This window comes from Artemia franciscana, chromosome 12 (genome assembly GCF_032884065.1).
Source record: "Artemia franciscana chromosome 12, ASM3288406v1, whole genome shotgun sequence".
Taxonomy (NCBI): Eukaryota; Metazoa; Arthropoda; class Branchiopoda; order Anostraca; family Artemiidae; genus Artemia; species Artemia franciscana.
In genome coordinates, this window is record NC_088874.1 from 40,771,357 (window position 1) to 40,790,988 (window position 19,632).

A 19,632-nucleotide genomic window follows, 5' to 3' on the forward strand; every position below is an offset into this window, starting at 1 on the left:
AGACGTAGGAAAACCTATGAGAAGGCTTCATTCGGCAATTAGTTGCCACGTGGAACAAACGCCTATCAGAAGTGATCATCATCATCATCATCCGGCCATTTTAAAGCTCTTTTATGAGGGGCTCAGCTGCTTTTTCCGGTAAGATAAAATGAAGTTGCCTCCTAACCTTATTAGGTTGTAGATGGCTGGATTAAGCAAAACAAATTGATACTAGTTAGTGCGTAAAAGCTTGAAAGTTATTATATTTAATTTGAGTGCTTGGGGCGCTAATTATGCGTATTTTTGACAAGGCAATTAAATCTCATACTTCAGCACAGATTTGGAAGCACTTGTTGCTTTTACAAGCACTTGTGAGGGATTGCCCTAAAAATTACCCGAAAACCAACGTTTTTCTGATTTTGCCCTCCCCCTTCCCTTCCAAAAGGCTGGAGCTATGTGAAGCTGTATTGTGTCCAACTATTAACAAGTATATTAAATAATACTATAAAAAGCGTATATCGTGAAATTTTGGTAGCAGGTATTTCAGTGGATACTTGAGAGATTCCGAAAAAGAAAGAGACTAGAGTCTGAAGAATATTGGAAAGAAAAGAGATTCTCTTATTAACCAAAAGAAATCCTTCCGGAAACTTTATGGCTAGGACCCGCCTTTTGAAGGCCCTATACCACACTTGGAAAAACTCATGGTAATCTCACCTAATAATTTTAGTTATGGGCATTTATGATGAAAATAAATAAGGATAGTAACAATTTTTATCAAATCATACAAAGAAAACAAACATTAATTTTAATGCAAAACACATCATAGATTTCATACAAAAAACACTATGGCGTACCGTGTGCAGGAGGGATAACCATTACCTCACGATGAGGCAAACAACCTGAATTTTTCCAAGAGTCTACAACAATCACAAGCGACACATTTGCTATGTCCTGGTTCACTTTAAGCATTCTATCGTTTTTTTCATCACAACTTTTGTGCTTTAAATTGAGCTTCTGAGCAACTTTGTGAATAATTTTTCTTTGCTCAGAAGTAAACTCGGATGAAAATTTCATAGTGCTAATTGAGCCTGATCTGATATACTTTTTTAGATATTCTCTAACATCTTTCCTAAAGTGTTTTTCTCGATTTGCTTTATGAACTCGGCCCCCATTAAAACCTAAGCCCTTTCTACCCAAAGTTGATGCGACACTATTTGGTGCTTTCATACCTTGTCCATATTTACCTAATCCACCCCCCTGCCATCCAATAAAGCGGAGAAGTTTTTCACCCACTGCAACTCCTTCATCTTCTTTTAAATCCTGGATCCCTGTTAAATCCTCTTTTGAAACGTCAATCTCAGTTGTATCTACCTTATATCGTACTGTATACTGATATTTCTTTAAGTATCTGTATACATAATCATATGCTAAATCAGGAAGATTAGTTCTGTTGTCGAAAATACTTAAAACTTCCGAATAATTCCCTATAAAAATCTCACAGTTTTGCCTTTCCCCAACTTCACTAAGATTGTAACGTAATTCAAGCTTCCCAGCCTTAGCTGACCTACTCAGTATTTCACCTGCTGTTTCGGAAAAATTTGTTGTCTTTTCCACTTCAAGAATGACAAAATCTTTCAATGAATCGACAGGGAAATAATTAATTTCAATCAAAGTATTTAAGGGTTTATCGATTTGAGCTGAGTATTTTGGGAAAATATTATATTCTAAAGATTCATTGCACACAATAGGCTGTTTATGTTTGTAATTAGACCCCTCACAATTCGGCTTAAATCTAGTAAATTTAGCTTCAGTTGCTTTTCCAGCAAATGCTAGTATCAGTTTGATTTGTCCTTGAGTTTTTGCCTGAAAATCTGTCAATATTTCACCTCCCATATCCTGTAAAATTCTCATGAAATCAGCAGGGTAGGTAAATCCCAGAAAGTGAACGTTCACAAGTGCACGAGATAGGCACAATAATACATTTTCTGGATATTCACCCCAATGCATTATCAAAAACCTTCGCCACATCTCCCATTCTTCACTTGTTTCGTACTCATCTCGAAATTTTCGTACTTCGTCCAAGGCCTTGAAATAAAATAAAGTATATATTAATTGCCCTTGATATGTGTTAGTTCATTTACGCTGATGGAAAGAAACCCTCAGCTAGATAACGTAAATTTTAAAGAAGAGCAAAAGAATCATTAGTTTCAGTTTTCGAATGTTATTAGTGAAAAAAAAATTTAAGCAGTCAATATTGAACGTTCCAATTTTCATACAATTTTGAGGCAAGAGACTGAGACATCCTTCAATAACGCACATCTAAAAACTTTTACTTGTAACAGTGGTAATTATAGATACTCGAAAAGAAAACTGGACATTTGTGGTCCAATGATTGAATAGTATTTTCTTTTACTCATCGTCAAGTTTATGCTCATAGTCAGAGGTTTTCTTATCAAGTGACTGAGTAGTTTCTCCAAATGTAAAGATATGAAAGGGACAAGAATAGCTAAAATATTTAGGTTTGAAGTTAACAGAATGTATTTTTGTTTTTAAGGTGGTTAGAGTGGCAATACATGTAAAATTAGCCAGAAGATTTCACTAGTTACTACTTTTATTATAATCTGATCCATATGTTCCACTAGATATTAACATATGTTTTAGTATTTTTTGGAACGAGGCAATATAGGTAGCTAAGCCGAGTGGAAATTAAACATAGGAAAGTAAGGTCGAACTTTAAAGCAAGAACCCAGGATAGATGGCTCCCACCCAGCTTGGGCGGACGTGGACTGACCATTCCTCCCCCCTCACCCTCAGGAGCCTAAGCAAAACTTTTCGTCCACACCAAACAAGATTAAATAAATAAATAAAGCTTTGGGACAAGGGTCTCAACCCTGCCAAGAGATAACTACAATGTAAGTAAAGTAAGTAAGTATGACGGCAATAGAACCTTAAGGTCCAAACAGGCGGTACTGATCTCCGTTTCGTGCCCCTTCAGCCAGGAAGCACAATGGGGGGTTGGGGACCAGCCATCCTATGCTTTTGGAAACTCTTCTTGCTTACCTTCCCCAGATTTCTCCAGTTACCCATTAGAACTTGGTCGACTATGGCTGAGCTTATAAAGTAACGCAACTGACCCCCGTCCCAAACCAAATAGCTGGCCACGCCAGGGATCGAACTCGTATCCCTTGGACAAAGAATTCTAAACCAAGTGCACTCACCACTTAGCCAAAAAGGCTATCATAACTACAATGGGGAATGATTATAGTATTACACATGTCAGAATTAAGGAAGTGGTAAGTGTGCAGATAATGGAAGCTTCAAAAGACTAGTTTTCCGTAAGCTTTGGAGAAACAAATGCAAGATCACAACTAGTCAAACAAGCTCAGTCAAAGATAGATAATCTAAATGAATTGGAAACGCTTATTTGCTTGGAATAAACCCCTTTAGAGCTAGAACTACCCGTCATCAACGGTTGTCTAATATTTATGGTAACAACTTGATACCATGACAACGATTGATTTGATGCAATTTCGAAACACTGAAATAAATCATAAACTCTATCAATCTGTAAAACTTTAGAGAGAAAACAACACAAACACATTAATATGAAACACAATTGAAAACAATATTCTCAAAAAAACAGGTAGTAAATTTGACATTTTTTCCCCTTTTTGGCTCAGCATTCATTTCCCTGGAGATCTTTCGTTTTTTAATACATATACGGCCAATCCCACAGTTCTAGATAAAGAACTGTAAGTAAGGCGGAATTAGGCCCAATAATATCCAAAACTCAGAAAATCTAAATTTTGATACCAATAGATGCATGAAAAGAATTGGATTTGTATGCTGATTCCACATATATGATATTCGATAAGTTTATTGTTACACATTAAAAAGCACAAGCCTTAAAAATTGCCTCGTCTTCAAAAAACAGGCGAAAATCCCCAAGGAGCCAAGAAATCTCGATGAAGATTGCACCACCAGATTCAGTATATCAAGGAAACCTTTTGCAGAGGTTTCCAGCTCCAATCTACAAAAATGTAGAATTTTGGAATTTTTAACTAGAAAAAAGATCACTAATACATGTTTTTTCCTGGAGTAATTGTAAAACAATAGTCCTAAAATATCGGGAGAGGGCTCATTCCAATAAAAAACAAAAGTTCTAGTACCTTTTTTAAGTAGCCAAAAAGATAGGAGGGCGTCTAGGCCGCTTCTTACGCCCCTTTTTTCCAAAAGTCATCGGATCAAAATTTTAAGGTGGCCATTTTGTTCAACATAGTTGAAAATTTTAATAGCTATGCCTTGGGGATGACATTTACCCCCCCCCCCCACCATCCACAGGGGAAATAGCTGCAAGCTATGGAACTTGTCCATTATTTATATATATATATATGTATATATATTATATATATATATATATATATATATATATATATATTTATATATATATATATATTTATATATATATATATATATATATATATATATATATATATATATATATATATATATATATATAATATATATATATATATATATATATATATATATATATATGTATATATAGTATTTGTTATGGGAAGCCCACAGACTTTTTTTTTAATAGAGGGGAGATTTTCCAAGGCAAGAATCTTCAATAGAGAGAGAAGTTTCCAGGGGTGAACTTTCCAAGGAAAATTTTACACAGGGAGAGTTTGCCATAATTACTCCAAAAAAACTGTTTACTTGTCTTACTTTCTCTTTGTTGGCTCAAAATTTTACATGTTTAGACATCTGAGAAATTGTCTGGGGCAAATTTATGGAAGAGTCGGAATTGTTTAGAGGATTTTTCGATGGGGAGGGAAAATTTTCATAGGAGAATTTATGCAAGAAAAACTTAGCACAGGATGGGGAGGAAATTTCCAGAAAATATTCCATGATTTTTTTTTGAGGTCTTTGAGGTCCATGATGAAGTTTTTGGGGCATGATTTGAGAAATGATCAGAAATTGAAGTAAAAACTATTTTTTTCTCAAATAAAAGCAAAGAACAACATTGAAAGTTGGAAAGAACAGGAATTACTCCGTATCTGAGGGGGATATCCTCTCCTCAGTACCTTGCTCTTTACTCTAGTTTGACTTTTTGTCCTAATTCTTTAAGATCGACTCCTGAAAAATAAGGACCGTTTAAATATAATAAAGTTTTTTAAATGAAGGACAAAAAAAATTCAGCATGAAGATCACCTTATAGAGGAGGGGTCATATACAGAGCAATTTCTGCTTGTTTTAAGTTTTTATGTTGCTTCTTACTTTCAGTTGAAAAAAACAGTTTTTCTTTAATAAATAAAAAAACAAAAAGCAAAACAAATACTACCTCTTCTTTTTGAGCCCTTTCCTTCTTTATCTGTTTTGATTTAGTCTTCTGAATTTCTTTATCTTGATCTGGGTACCTTTCTACTATTTCCTGGGAATGTGGAAACATTTCTTTGTCTTCTATTTGTTCATCCAGACATGGCAACAATTCCTACTGACGTGGCGAAACGCCTCCTTTGTGTTCCTTTTTCTGTATCTTGACTTTATTTTTCTTTTTTGATTCCTTCAATAACTTTTTAAATATCTTCTCTATTTCTTCATCTTTGGGCGGTAAAATTTCTCTAGTTTTGACCATTGCAGCTTCTAGACAGATGATCAGTTTTAATTACACATGGTAGTTGAAAAAAGAACAATGAATCATTTTATTTATACTAGACAATTTTGGTAATACACATGATTTTGAGGTTGTTCATATAACCCAAACCAATCATCAGACAGTTTTCATGCTTTAGCCAACTCAATTTAAAAATAATGCTATGTTTTACTAATTTATCGAAAACATACACACAACTAATACAAGTAACAATACTTTATTTTAACCTCCTATAAAACAGAACAAAATGCAAAAATTAAAATAACAAAATACAGAACAAGGACGAGCTGTAAAAAAAGTTTTTTTTTATATCAAGATATTATATGTAACAGAAACCTTTTATCTAGAACTGTCATTACACCCATTTAAGGAATTAGGCCCACGACTTTTCGCAAAATTACATCTTTCCTAGAAATTTAGTAGATTTTTGTTGATTCCTTGCTTTTTTGTCCTACTAAAAAAAAAAGAACAACTTCTGATTCTATTCAAACAGTCCATATGTTTCAGGAGTCATTCTAAAGTAATTGGAACAAAAAGTCAAACTAGCGTGAAGAGCAGGGTGCAGTACTGAGGATGGGGCATCCTCATAATACACAATGTAATTTTTCTCCTCTTTTAACCTTTAATCTTGTTCTTTACTTTCAATTGAAACAAAATTGTTTTTTATTCTAGTTTCTGATCGTTTTTTATATAGTGCTCAGAAATCCCACATCATGGAATTTTTCCCTGATAATTCCTCCCTCCCCATCCAGTGAAAACTTGATTTCTCAAAATTCACCCATGGAAAATCCCCCTCCTTATCGGAAAATCCTCCAGACAATTCAAACCCTGCTGCAAATTGCCCCAGACAATTTTCCAGACATCTCAACATGAAAAATAGAGACAGCAAAGTGAAAGTAAGACGGATAAAAAGTTTTTTTTGATTAATTATGACAAACTCCCTCTGGAAAGTTCACCCCTGGAAATTTTCTTCTCCATGGAGGATTCTTGCCTTGGAAAATGCCCACGGCAGAAAATCCTCCCTCTCTTAAAAATAGTCTGTGGGCTTCCCAATTATAAATACTATACATAAAAAATTGAAATTTTTCATAAATTACAGTCTTTTCACCTTGGGGGAGGGGTCAACGGTATCCCCAAAGACGTAGTTATTAATATTTTCAACTATACTCAAAAATTGGCCACCTACAAATTTTGATCAGGCAACTTTAGGGAAAAGGAGGTATGAGAGGGAGAATAGATGCCCTCCCTTCTTTCTGTTTACTTAAGACAGGTGGTAGATTATTTAATTTCCATTGGAATGAGCCCTCTCCCGATGTTTTAGGACCATTGTTAGGTACGATCCTTCCCGGAAAAAAAACGAATGAATTAGCACGCACCAGCAATCTTTCTTCCGGAAAAAAAAACAACAAAATTCTACATTTTTGCAGATTGGAATTATAAACCTCTGCAGTTGGTTTCTCTGATATGCTGAATCTGATCGTTTAATTTTCATTAAGATTCCTTGAATTCTTGGGGATTTCTCCTATTTTTAAAAAATGAAACATATTTTTCAAGCTTATAGCTTTTGATCTGTAAGGAAAAAAATTAAACAAGTTTTATATATTTGGAATCACCACTCAAATCCAAGTCTTTTTATGCATTTATTGATGTCAAAATTCCGTTTCTAGGAGTTTTGGATTCTATTGGACCTAGTTACTCCTTACTTAGAGTTTGTTACCAAGAATTATGGGATTGACAGGCTCCATATTAAACAACAGCTAAGAACTCATATGGCACTTGTGACGAGGTCGGAAGAGCCAAGGGCTCATATGGCATGATCTCTAGTAAAGTTCTAAGAATAAATAAGCTGATTTAAAAGGAAAATCAGAGGCTTAATGCCGGCCGGAATTTAAAAAGAGAGCTCTGAGACACGAGGTCCTTCTAAGTATCAAAATTCATTAAGATTCGATCACCTAATCGTAAGTTAAAAATACTTCATTTTTTTCTAGTTTTTCCTCTCCTTTCAGCCCCCCAGATGGATGAATTGGTAAAAACGACTTTATCAAGTCAATTTGTGCAGGTTCCTGACACGCCTATCAATTTTAATCGTTCTAGCACGTCCGGGAGCACCAAACTCGCCAAAGCACTGGACCCCCCCCCCTTAATCCCCCACAGAGAGCATATCCAGTCCAGTAGCGTCAATTGCGTATCTACGACATTTGCTTATCCTACCCACCAAGTTTCATCCTGATCTATCCACGCTGAGCGTTTTCCAAGATTTCCAGTTTTCACCTCCAACTCCCCCCAATAGTACCACATCTGTTCGTGATTTAAAATAGGATCTCTGAGAAATGATTTCCTTCTAAATATGAAATTTGATTAAGATTCGGTCACCTGTCCTTAAGCTAAAAATACCTCAATTTTCTAATTTTTTCAAATTAACCCCCCCCCCAACTTCCCCAAAGAGAGCGGATCCGTTCTAATTACCAATCACGTATCTAGAACTTGTGCTTATTCTTCCCATCAAGTTTCATCCAGATCTATGCACTTTAAGCGTTTTCCAAGATTTCCAGTTTCCAAGATTTCTGTTTCTGCCTCCAACCCCCTGTGTCCCCGGATCCGATTCCAACTGAAAATGGAGCATCTAAGACATAAAAACTTTCTATATATCAAGTTTCATTAAGATCTGATCACCCATTCGTAAGATAAAGATACCTCAATTTTCATGTTTTGTAAGGTTTCCGGTTTCCCCCTCCAACTGTCCCAATGTCACCGTATCTGGTCAGGATTTAAGATAAGAGGTCTGAAGCACTAGATTCTTCTAAATATCAAATTTCATTAAAATATGATCTTCCACTCGCAAGTTACAAATACCTTAATTTATCTAATTTTCTGAATTACCCCCCCCCCCCAAAGAGAGCAGATCCAGTTCGGTTATATCAGTCACGTATCTTGGACTTGTGATTATTCTTCCCACCAAATTTCATCCTGATCTCTCCATTCTAAGCCTTTTCTAAGATTTCCACCCCCCCCAACTTCCCCCAATGACGTTGGATTCGGTTGGGATTTAAAATAGGAGATCTGAGTTACGAGGTCATTCTAAATATGAAATTTCATTAAGATCCAATCACTGCTTCGTAGGTTAAAAATACCTCATTTTTTATTTTTCAAAATTAACCCTACCCCCAACTCCCCCAAAAACAGCGGATCCATTCCGATTATATCAATCACGTATCTAGAACTTGTGCTTATTTTCTTACCAAGTTTCATCCCGACCCCTCCACTTTAAGCGTTTTCCAATATTTTAGGTTTCACCCTCCAACTCTCCCAATGTAGCCGAATCCGGTCGGGATTTAAAAAAGAGCTCTGACACACGATACCTTTCTAAATATCAAATTTCATTAAGACCAGATAACCTGTTCGTAAGTTAAAAATACCTCATTCTTTCTATTTTTCCAAATTGACCATACCCCACTCCCCTCCCCCAGATGGTCGAATCGGGGAAATGACTATTTCTAATTTAATCTGGTCTGGTCCCTGATACGCCTGCCAAATTTCATCGTCCTTGCTTATCTGGAAGTGCCTAAACTAGCAAAACCAAGACTACCAGGCACACCAACAGAATTTGCGATTTGTATATGTCACTTGGTAAATACCGAGTGCCATAAAAATTAAAGATATCCAGAGAGACTAATACTGAGCGAAGAGGCAAATAAAAGAAAAAAGTTAGTTTTATTATCTGTATTTCCTAAAATATGGTTTTCAATTATGTTTCATATTCATGGTTTTGGTTTCTCCTGTTTACGTCCAGTTTACGATTTTTCTTCAGTGTTTCGAAATTGCAATCAATTGTTGCCAAGGTATCAAGTTGTTACCAAAACCATTAAACAACCATTGATGACTGGTAGTTCTAGCTCTAAAAAGGCTTCGTCCAAGCAAGTAAATGTTTTCAGTCCATTTAAATTATTCCTTTTTGACTGAGCTTTCTAGACAAATTGTGATCTTACATTAGCTTCTTTAAAGTTTACAGACAGCTAGTCTTTTGAGTCTTGCATTATCTCCAAGCTCTTTTTAATCCTGATGTTTCAATAGAAAAAGAAACACTGGCATGTATATAGTGCATTGCCAAGTGCTGAAAATTGCACCAAGTCTCTAATCATAGTAAAGGTCCCTGGGACTACTTTTCACCTGATTCTAAGCTGGTCTAGAAGCTTCGTGCAGACTTGAGAAGATATATTAGTCCCTGTCCTCCACTGGTTTGTGAAAACTAATTTTCCAGAGATGATCATTCTTTCAATGATTTGAATAATAAGTAAATTGTAAGTTTGAACGTAACCCATTTAAAAAAAAAAGAGCCAGAGCGTCACTTGTGACGAGGTCGGAAGAGCCAAGAGTCAAGAGCTTCTTCTCACTGAGTTTCATTACGATCTTTTGACTCTAAGCGTTTTCCGAGATTTCTGGTTTTCCCCTCCAACTCCACCCAATGTCACGGCATCCGGTCGGGACTTAAAATAAGTGCTCTGAGACACGAGGTTCCTCTAAATATCAAGTTTCATTAAGATCTGATAACCCATACGTACGTTAAAAATACCTCATTTTTCCGAATTAACCGTCCTTCCACTCCCTCCAGATGGTCAAATCAGGGAAGCGACTATTTCTAATTTTATCTAGCTGGGTCCCTGATGTGCCTGCCAGCTTCCAACGATCGCTATATTGATCACGTATCTAGTTTCGGATCTTCTTAATGTAAAAATTGGGGTGGTCCGAGATTCAAACCTGAGAACTCTCATACCCTAAGCGAGAATCATACCCTCAAGATCACAAGCCATATTTAAGAAGAACAATCATTCGTTTCGTCAACAAATAAAATTCTTCTCAACTATCTTGTTTGCTCCCCCCCCCCTAGACAGTCGAATCGAGAAAAAGACTATTTCTAATTTAATCTAGCCTGGTCCCTGATATGCCTGCCAACTTCCATTGTCCTAGCTTATCTGGAAGTACCCAAACTAGTAAATCCTCCCCGACTACCCCAAGGAGAGCGGATCCGGTCGGTTACGTCAATAACATATCTAGGGCATGTGCTTATTCTTCCAACCAAGTTTCATCCTGATCTTTAAAACTCTAAACGTTTCCCACAATTTCCAGTTTCCCCCTCCGGATCCACCCAGTGTCACCGGATCCGGTCGGAATTAAAAATAACAGCTCTGAAACACGAGGTCCTTCTAAATATTATAGTTCATTAAGATCCAATCACCCTTTCATAAGTGAAAAATACCTCTATTTTTTCCAAACTACCGAATTAGGTGCCCCCCAACTCTCTCAAAGAGAGCAAATCCGATCCAGTTATGTAATTAACGTATCTAGGACATGTACTTATTTTTCCCACCAGATTTCATCCTGATCTCTCCACCCTAAGCATTTTCCAAGATTTTGGATAACATAGATGTTATTTTATGCAGGGAGGAAGGATGGGTGATGTGGCAGGGAGTAGGGCTCATTATAAATAAGGAAGCTGCTAAGTCTTGCTTAAGCTGAGAAGGTATTAATACTAGGATACTAATTGTTTATTTCATGAAATAAAAGAGCAACATAGTAGTCATATTAGTTTATGCACCCTGTAGAACCAAGTGATAAAGGTGGTAGTGACTCAGCTGAATTGTATTTACAATCACAGGAACAAATAGACATGATCCTCGGTAGAAATATGATATTTTTGTTAGGGGAATTTAATAACCAAGTTTGAAAAAACAGACATAGAAGGTGTGCTAAGTTAGGCAAATTTGGTATTGAGAAATAAAATAGTAACAGTTATAGACTGCTCCCCCAATCAAGCTATAAGCAATACAGTACTGTTAACGTGGTACTCACATGATGGTATGACTGCAAAGCTTATTGTTTTTGTTATTATTAGATGAAGACTGGCAGGATAAATATAGCATACTAGAATAAAAAGATGGTTTTATTAACGTTAGAAGTTATCTTCACTCTATAATAGTGTCTAATGTTAATCTAAAGCTAAAATTTACCAAAAGATCTTACCTTCCAGGAAGCTAAGACATTGGTAGACTCTAGGATGAGAATTTGATATAAACTTCCCAGGAACATTTGAATGATAAACTAGAGAGTCTGTAATTCGAGAATGGAGAAGATGGATAAAATAATTCTAGTGAAGTAATTTATGAAGTAGCAGATGCTGTCTTAGAAATGATTTCCAGAATATAATGGCAGTGATTTATGTCTAGCAGAGAAATGGAGGGAATTATTCAAAAAGTATCTAAGTGATATATCATAGGGAAAGATAAAGGAATGTAAGGAAGAGAAAGTATTAAAGTATGAATCCAAGAGGTAGAAAGTGAAGGTGATGGATAAAACTGCTCAAGATCTAGAAGATGAGGCAAGAAAGCATAATAGTAAAATATTTTGTTGTGTTGACATATTAAAAAATCAAGCGGGGGTTGTCGTTCTGAAGTAGTTCTAGTTAAAAGATATGAATGGGGCCACAATTAATAATAAAAAAAATTGAAGAGAGATGGGATTAATTTTGAGAATGGGTTTAACAGTGATAGAGTTAAAGGAAATGATGCAGAAAAGAATGAAAATGCTTACAACATTTTGGAAAGTTTATCTCATAAGAGTTTACATCACTATTTACATATGGAAAAAGCATGCAGCTATTGACTCTTATTTTATTCATCTGCTACTTCACACACTACTTCACTAAAATTATTCTATCTAACTTATCTATTCTCAAATTCCAGACTCTGTAGTTCAGTATTCAGCTGTTCTTGGGAGTTTATATCAAAGAGTCTACCTAGAATTTCTAGGGTCTACCAACATCTTTATTTCCTGGAAGGTAATCACCTTTTCTAAATAGATTAAGCACTATTACGTTGATTATCCTGTATTGATCCTGCCAGGCTTTAGCTTACAATAACAAAAACAATAAGCTCTGCTGTCATACCATAACATGAATACCATTTTAACAATACTGCATTGGTTATAACTTGATTGATAAAGCAGTCTATAACCATTACTGTTTTATTTTTCAATGCCAAACTTAACTAGACAAGGAAAAATCTATCCCCATTTCTTCAAATCTGTGCATTAAGGTCCTCTAGCAAAAATACCATATTTCTACCCAAGATCCTATCTATTTGTTCCTGTGGCTGTAATTAAAATTCAGCTGAGTCACTACCACCTTTATCATTTGATTCTAAATGGGCATAAACTAATACTGTTGATACCTTGCTCTTTTATATCAAACAATGAGCAAATAGCATTCCATTATTCTATTGATGTCTACCAACATCTTTATTTCCTGAAAGGTAATTACCTTTTCTAAATTTGAGCATTAGATTAACTTTAGGCACTACTAAACGTTGAAGATAACTTCAAAAATTAATAAAACACTCGTATTATTCTAGTATCCTGTATTGATCCTACCAGTCTTCAGCTTACAATAACAAAAACAATAATCTGTGCTGTCATACCATAACATGAGTACCATTTTAACAGTACTGTGTTGGTTATAACTTGATTGATATAGCAGTCTATAACCATTAATATTTTATTTTTCAATGCCGAACTTAACTAGGCAAGGAAAAATCTATCACCGTTTCTTCAAATCTGTGCATTGAGGCCCACTAGCAAAAATACTATATTTCTACCAAAGATCCTATCTATTTGTTCCTGTGGCTGTAATGAAATTTCAGCTGAGTCACTACCAGCTTTATCATTTGATTCTAAATGGACATAAGCTAATACAGTTGATACCTTGCTCTTTTATATCATATAATGAACAACTAGCATTCCATTATTAATACCTTCCCAGCCAAAGCAAGACTTAACTTCCTTAGCTTCCTTATTTAGTGTTTTGGAAGTAACTAATTATAAGTATTTTATTGTTTTTCAAAGTATTTAAATGCGCATTTATTTACAACTTAGATCAAGTAATTTAAATAAGTATTTAATTTTTTTCCACACTTCCTGTTTGGAAAAAACTATACCACAATTCAATGGAAAAGTGTCAAGCACTGCGAAATGCAACAAGGCAGAGCTCAAAAACCTCTAATAAAGTCAAAATTTAATGTCAAAGCAGCTGATGGTTTCAAACACAACTAGGTGAGATTCTAAACATCATGCTATGAAACGGATTGCTGAAGTGCAGGACAAGATTAGGCAGGTTTGAACCAAACTGAACCTACTGAAGGTGAAAGCAATTGGACTTGAGGAGTATGCCAAGGTAATTGAGCCTGCTGCCAGGGCACTTGACATACTACAGGACAACAAGGACTGTTTTCTGGGAATGCTGTTGCCCATGTGTATTGCACTAAGAAAGGAAATGATTGACATGAAACAAAATGGATCTATCAAACACACACAAGCTCTTGCAGAAGTGATCTTGTATTATACATAGTTTTGCAATGCAGCAAAGTGAACTTAGTTTTAAGGAGTTAGCAACAACTAATGGAAGCCACCCTGGTTTCAAGGGAAAATGGATACTGGGAGACTTGCTAGCCAAAGCTGATAATCAGTTGACTGATTGTGATGCTGGGTGTAGCAGTGTTGTTGGTCAATTCTGATTACTTTTTTACTTTCAACAGTGGTGGTATAAGGACAAGCACAGATTCTTCTTTTGGATATAAAATGAAAGTTTAGCTATTGAGGTTCTTGGACAATAAAGACCATCTAATCAAGTCCTTGAAAAAATAACTGGACATTGCAAGAGTTTTCCAAAAGTTCAATACTTCCAAACCACTGTCAATTCTAGTATAACTTCTTTTTTTCTGTTGAGGGCTTGGTTTCAACTGTAAAGCAGAATTAGCTGGGAGACATGAAGTTTGAGAAGCTTTTGTTATCGAAAGCAAACTTTTGTAAGAACTTTCATCATAAATTGTATATTTTGAGAAAAAATTATTTTGTAGCTTGAATAATTTGTATTTTAAGTACATATTTTCTAATTAAATACAAATTACTTCCCTGGTAATATATTTTCAATTACTAATTAATTATTTTATGATATGATTAATTTGTATGTGTAATTAAATACATTTCAAAAGTATTTCCCACACCATTGCTTATTTATCATGAGCCCTACTCCCTGCATAATCACCCCATCCTTCCTCCACAATAAAATAATTTTTATACCCCCCCCCCAATTTTTATGTTTCTACCCCTGGGATCTGAGCTCCTGAAACTCCTAGCAAGTTTAGTTATAAACTTCATAAATTTACCATCAAAATTCTACCATAATATTTGTTTTTTAGTGTTGTCAGGTCTATACAAAGCTATTAAGCCACCTTAGAATCAGGCAGAAAGTAGTGACAGGGACATTTAGTATGATTGAAGACTTGATGCAATCTTGAGCAGTTTTAGTAACATATATCAAATCCTATGCTATCAATCTTATTCTTATTATCTCTGCCTTATTTCATATTCATGACTGCAAATATTACATCACCATGGCAAGGTAAGTCATTATAAATAACTTAGCTAGGAAAAGTTTTTTTCAGCACAGCAAAACAGATGAAACAAAGAAAATGATATATCAATCGAAATCCAGTGCAAATTCTGTGTTGTTTACTAAGCTAAAATTTCCTCAAGGGGCCCTACTCCTCAAGTCACCCTGCAGCTTCGTTTGAAGCCATGGTTCTGGGTAAGCAAAGTTGTGTACAGTCTACCCTAATGAAACTATGGGGTCAAGCAGGGAATATTTCCCTTATTGGGGATAGGGAGAGGGGAAGGACTTTATGACAGAGCAGAGATTCCAAACCATATAGCAGTACTAAATCAGCTCCAACATTTTACACCCAGCCTATGATGCTTGTTAGAAGTAATATTGATGTAGTGCAAACCACTTGATGCCTGTGTGATGAGATCCCAGTATCAGATGCACTGTCTAGGCTGCAATTAAAGCACAAAATGCACATAAAGCCAAAGAATAACCTGAGCTTGCAGTGATTTCCTTTTTTTAGATAAACGCCTATCAAAGAAAGTAAACTAAATAGCATGCAAAAAGAGACAAGGAAATACAAATCTTGGCAGATAAGGTCACAAAAAATTGGGAAGACTGCCCATCTGTATTAGTGTTATATTAGAATTAGCAGGATGATTTAGTAGCCCTGGCATATTGCTCAAAGGTGATAGGATACCATTCCCAGGATCCTAAGGGGTGAAGCCATCAAGCAGTTGCATGACTCCTGTCTTAGCATTGCAAAGATAAAAGAGTGAGCCCAAACAGTCATATTTTAGCCAAGTATTCTTAAGAATGTAGAAACGTGATACTCAACCGTGTGGTATCCACAAAACATAAGCCCAACTAGACAAATGAGCCAATGCTTTCATACTGAATTCCATCATTTCCTTTTGAACAGGTGGGAGCAGACCTGTTCAAAGTCTAAGGACAAGACACCACTGCAGTCACTTTAATAAAGATGATTTCCTGCCTGTAACTTCTTCTCATGTGGTGATAGCAGAACTTAGAACACAGTTTTTAGACAAACTAAAACACATTTTTTCCTGAAAACTAAAAACATAATTTTCTAGACATGGTGCCCCAGTGACTAAACAAGTGCCCACAGTTTTAGTACGACAAAGTTTTAGACATTTACCAAAGATCAGGAAATCCACTCCACACTATGCTCAGTCAAATGAAAAAATCTGTCCAGTTTATTGAGAGACTGATGACTAAGGCACTAGACACAAGGCAGATCTCAACTTTGCTCTTCTGGAATACAGAAACTTTGATCTTTGGTACCAAAACAGAAGTAGAAACTAATCCCAAAAAGCATGGAGCAAAAACTCTCAACACATGCCCAAGGAAGATCATAATTGTACCCAGGCAATTGGTATAGTAGAATTAGATCCTCCAGACAGTTGGAAAATCTCTCATAAGGAGACAAGGTTTAGTTTAAACTGAACAAAACCTCACACTGGCACCCTTTTGAATCAAAATGAACAAACACCTTGCTTGTTTATTGTTAAATCAGATAATAGATGACACATGAAGACAACTAATGCTTTTTTGGAAAAGATAAGCATCATTACTTGACAAGCACATATTTGGAAAATGCAGCTCTGAATCTTCCTAAACATGCCACAATAGTAGAAGATATTTACAGCCAGGGCTGCTACTAGCCAAAATATTTTTTGTGGGGGGGATATTTTAATGACTGGCTTTTCATTTTTACTGACTTTTTTTGTCAGTAATTAGCATAATGTATGTTTCATATACAATATGTAAAATCACTGGATGAGTTGGTAAAAAAACTGCATTTACAAACCAAGGCTTAGGATTTAGTACATATTATGTCACTATTTTAATGCTCTTTATTTAACCAAATGGAAAATTGTGGTACCATCTGCAAAATCGCATAAGTCAGTAGAAACCACATTTACCAACCAAGCTTAAAAGTTTGACAGAAGACATGGTAAAGGTAAGGTAAAGGATATGGCATTAGACTTTACAGTCCATACCGGCGGTGCTGATCTCCATTTCTTGGCCCTTCAGCCAGGAAGTGCAATGGGGGGTAGGGGGCCAGCCATCCTGTGCTTTTGCACACCCTTCCACAGAAGACATGTGAGTATTTTTGTAGTCTTTAGTTGACCAAACAAATATATTAGCCCCAATACATGACAGCCCTGGTGAAAGCAGCAACAGAACCAAGCCTGTACAAGTCAAGATCCAAAAGCTGCCTTCAGGGTGGGAGGAAAGTCCACTAGTAGTCAAAGGCTAAAGCAAGCCCTAAGAATTGTAATTTGCTTAGATAGTGATATTGGCTAATTTTTTTCACTTCAGTCTGCAATAATTCTTAATCTTTCATTTATTATAATGCAATGATAAACTGTTTCATTTTTGTTGGCCCTATATGAATAAAAAACACCCTGGCAATTATTCCACTCACACTGCTTATTAGAAGGATTAAATATATTTTCAGAATTATCTTTCAAGTATGAATGTTGCAATAATGTTATTTTCCTAGATAAATGACCATATGGATAAAGGTAATTTTTTTTACATATAAGTCCTAAATTGTAAAACTTCATTTTTCATGACAAAGAGAAAGCAGATGTAGAAAGTGACAAGTGTACTGAACTTTGTAAACCTGAAGATGTCAGGAAAGCCAGATCTGAGATGCCGACCCCTGATCACAATAATGTGTGAAGGACCTAAAAAATACTCCAGAAACATATCTCTAAGTTACTACTCTTCTGATTTCTAAGTCTCAGAACCTATTGTAATTTTTACAAAATAACATTATAGATTAATTTATTGTTTTCCATTTCTTTTTCTCTTTTTTTAATTTTGATATTGCATTTTCTGCTATTTTAATAGAATTTGAAGATATACCAATTCATTTTTTTTTTGTAAATCTAGGAAATATATCAGCCTATTTTTTTGAAAATCATAAATTGGGATTGAACAGAGTTGTGAAGCTGAAAATACTTTTTTTGTGCTTCATTTAAGCAGAAAATCTGTTTTGCAAGGTTTTGCTTTAATAAAACAAATATTTTTGAAGGTTGTCAAAGGCCAGTGCCCTCTAGTAGAAGAAAAAGTCTTCCCAGGACATACTTTAGTCTAGAGATACATCCCTGAAATTTTCAATTTCTTAACCTAAACACTTTCTCAGATAGGAAACAATAGCTTGTCTAGATTTTACTTGTGCAATGTTTAGTGTGACTGCAAAGCCATGTGCTTAAAATAGGCGTATTTGCTTTTTTCAGCTTGCTCTTTTTGTAGGTACATGGGTTTTTTATTATGTAAAAGCTTGAATCTTGCCCAAAATTGCATATAATATTCAAGATTAGGAGCCTTCTGTCTGTGTCTAAAAAAAATAGTTTATAATGCTTAGATTACTTTATTTTATACATCTGTTCCAGATTATGCAATGGCTGAGTAGGCTACAGCAAATTCTCTCAACTAAATCTTTTCAATTTTTTTAAAAGTCATCATCTTAATTTTAAAGCATTTCCTTCTGAGGAATCATTGTAAATTACTATCTTATTTATTTTTTATCCTTAAAGTTTGTTCAGAAGAGCTATTACTATACCTATGCATTCTTACCAAAGACTAGTACATAACTAACCTAAGGCCTTTTTTCGCGTCAACCAAAGAGACTGTTTGAGCTCAACCACTCGGTGTGGTTGAGCTCAACCGCTGTTTTTGCGTGAAACAGTGACAAACCAGGTTGTCATGAAAAGTGATTTTGCGTGAAACAATTGACTGGTTGAACTCTAATTTAACCAGAACTGTCATTGTTTTTAACCGTAGGGTTCTACCAGTCATAATTATTGGTTGACCTTTTCAGGCGTAGATTTCGAAAAGAAGAATTCGTAGGCTATAAATAAGTCTATATAAAATAAGAATTAGAAGCTGACAAATAGAATTCTAGCCACGCAAAAGTAAGGTTTAATTTTGTTTTTTTTCGTATTAGGGCTATTTGGATAAATGTTGGGTTATATCCTGCAATTTGATTCACATAGGCCTTAATACAGGAAGTCAAGAGTTTGAATATGCTTTTGAAAACTTATGTAGATACTTGGAAATCTTTGTTTCATCCTTTTGATGCCCTAGACTTGACCTTAGCTTGTTAATTTGGCTTCAGAGATAAAACCTTGATGAAGCAAGACCCTAGTGGTTGTAAAGCATCGTTAATCCAATTACTATTCTTACTAGATGCTTCAAGATATGTTGCATCTTTGTCAGAACTCTTTACATTTCAGCCTTACCCTATAGGGCCATGGATAAATTTTCAGGTCAAACTCTAGTTTGGCTACTGTTTGCTATCTTAGAAATGGGTTAAGTCAGGAAAACAGAACTTCCAGTAATGAATCCAAAGCAAAAAATACGTAAAATTCTAGTTTAGCTAATTTTCATTATCTTGGAAAGGGAATAGGTTACAAGAATGAAACTCAGTAATTAATCCAGGGTCAAAAACACTTTGGGAAGGTACTGTCAGGCTTCTATGTCAACCCTTTTCTGATTTCTAAGTCTTAGATAATTGCTTACTCAA

At 35.3% G+C, this 19,632-nt stretch overlaps 1 protein-coding gene across 1 annotated transcript; it reads right to left on the bottom strand.

The window, feature by feature from the left end:
* Positions 1-767: 767 nt before the first annotated feature.
* On the bottom strand, positions 768-18,705 carry LOC136034130 (NF-kappa-B-repressing factor-like). The gene is made up of 3 exons (XM_065715291.1): positions 18,684-18,705; positions 5,330-5,631; positions 768-2,064 (listed from the first exon to the last, which is right to left on the bottom strand). Exons 2-3 carry the CDS (start codon positions 5,435-5,437, stop codon positions 823-825), a joined length of 1,350 nt encoding a protein of 449 aa, XP_065571363.1. The 5' UTR covers positions 5,438-5,631; positions 18,684-18,705; the 3' UTR covers positions 768-822.
* Between the last annotated feature and the right edge of the window lie 927 nt (positions 18,706-19,632).

What these genes read in the sequence shown, in the direction of transcription:
- LOC136034130 (XM_065715291.1), bottom strand. Translation starts at nt 5,437, where the DNA reads ATGTTTCCACATTCCCAGGAAATAGTAGAAAGGTACCCAGATCAAGAT. An exon ending in AAAGGGCTCAAAAAGAAGAG is followed by an intron (nt 2,065 to 5,329) that starts GTAGTATTTGTT and finishes TTTTATTTCAAG; the next exon opens with GCCTTGGACGAAGTACGAAA.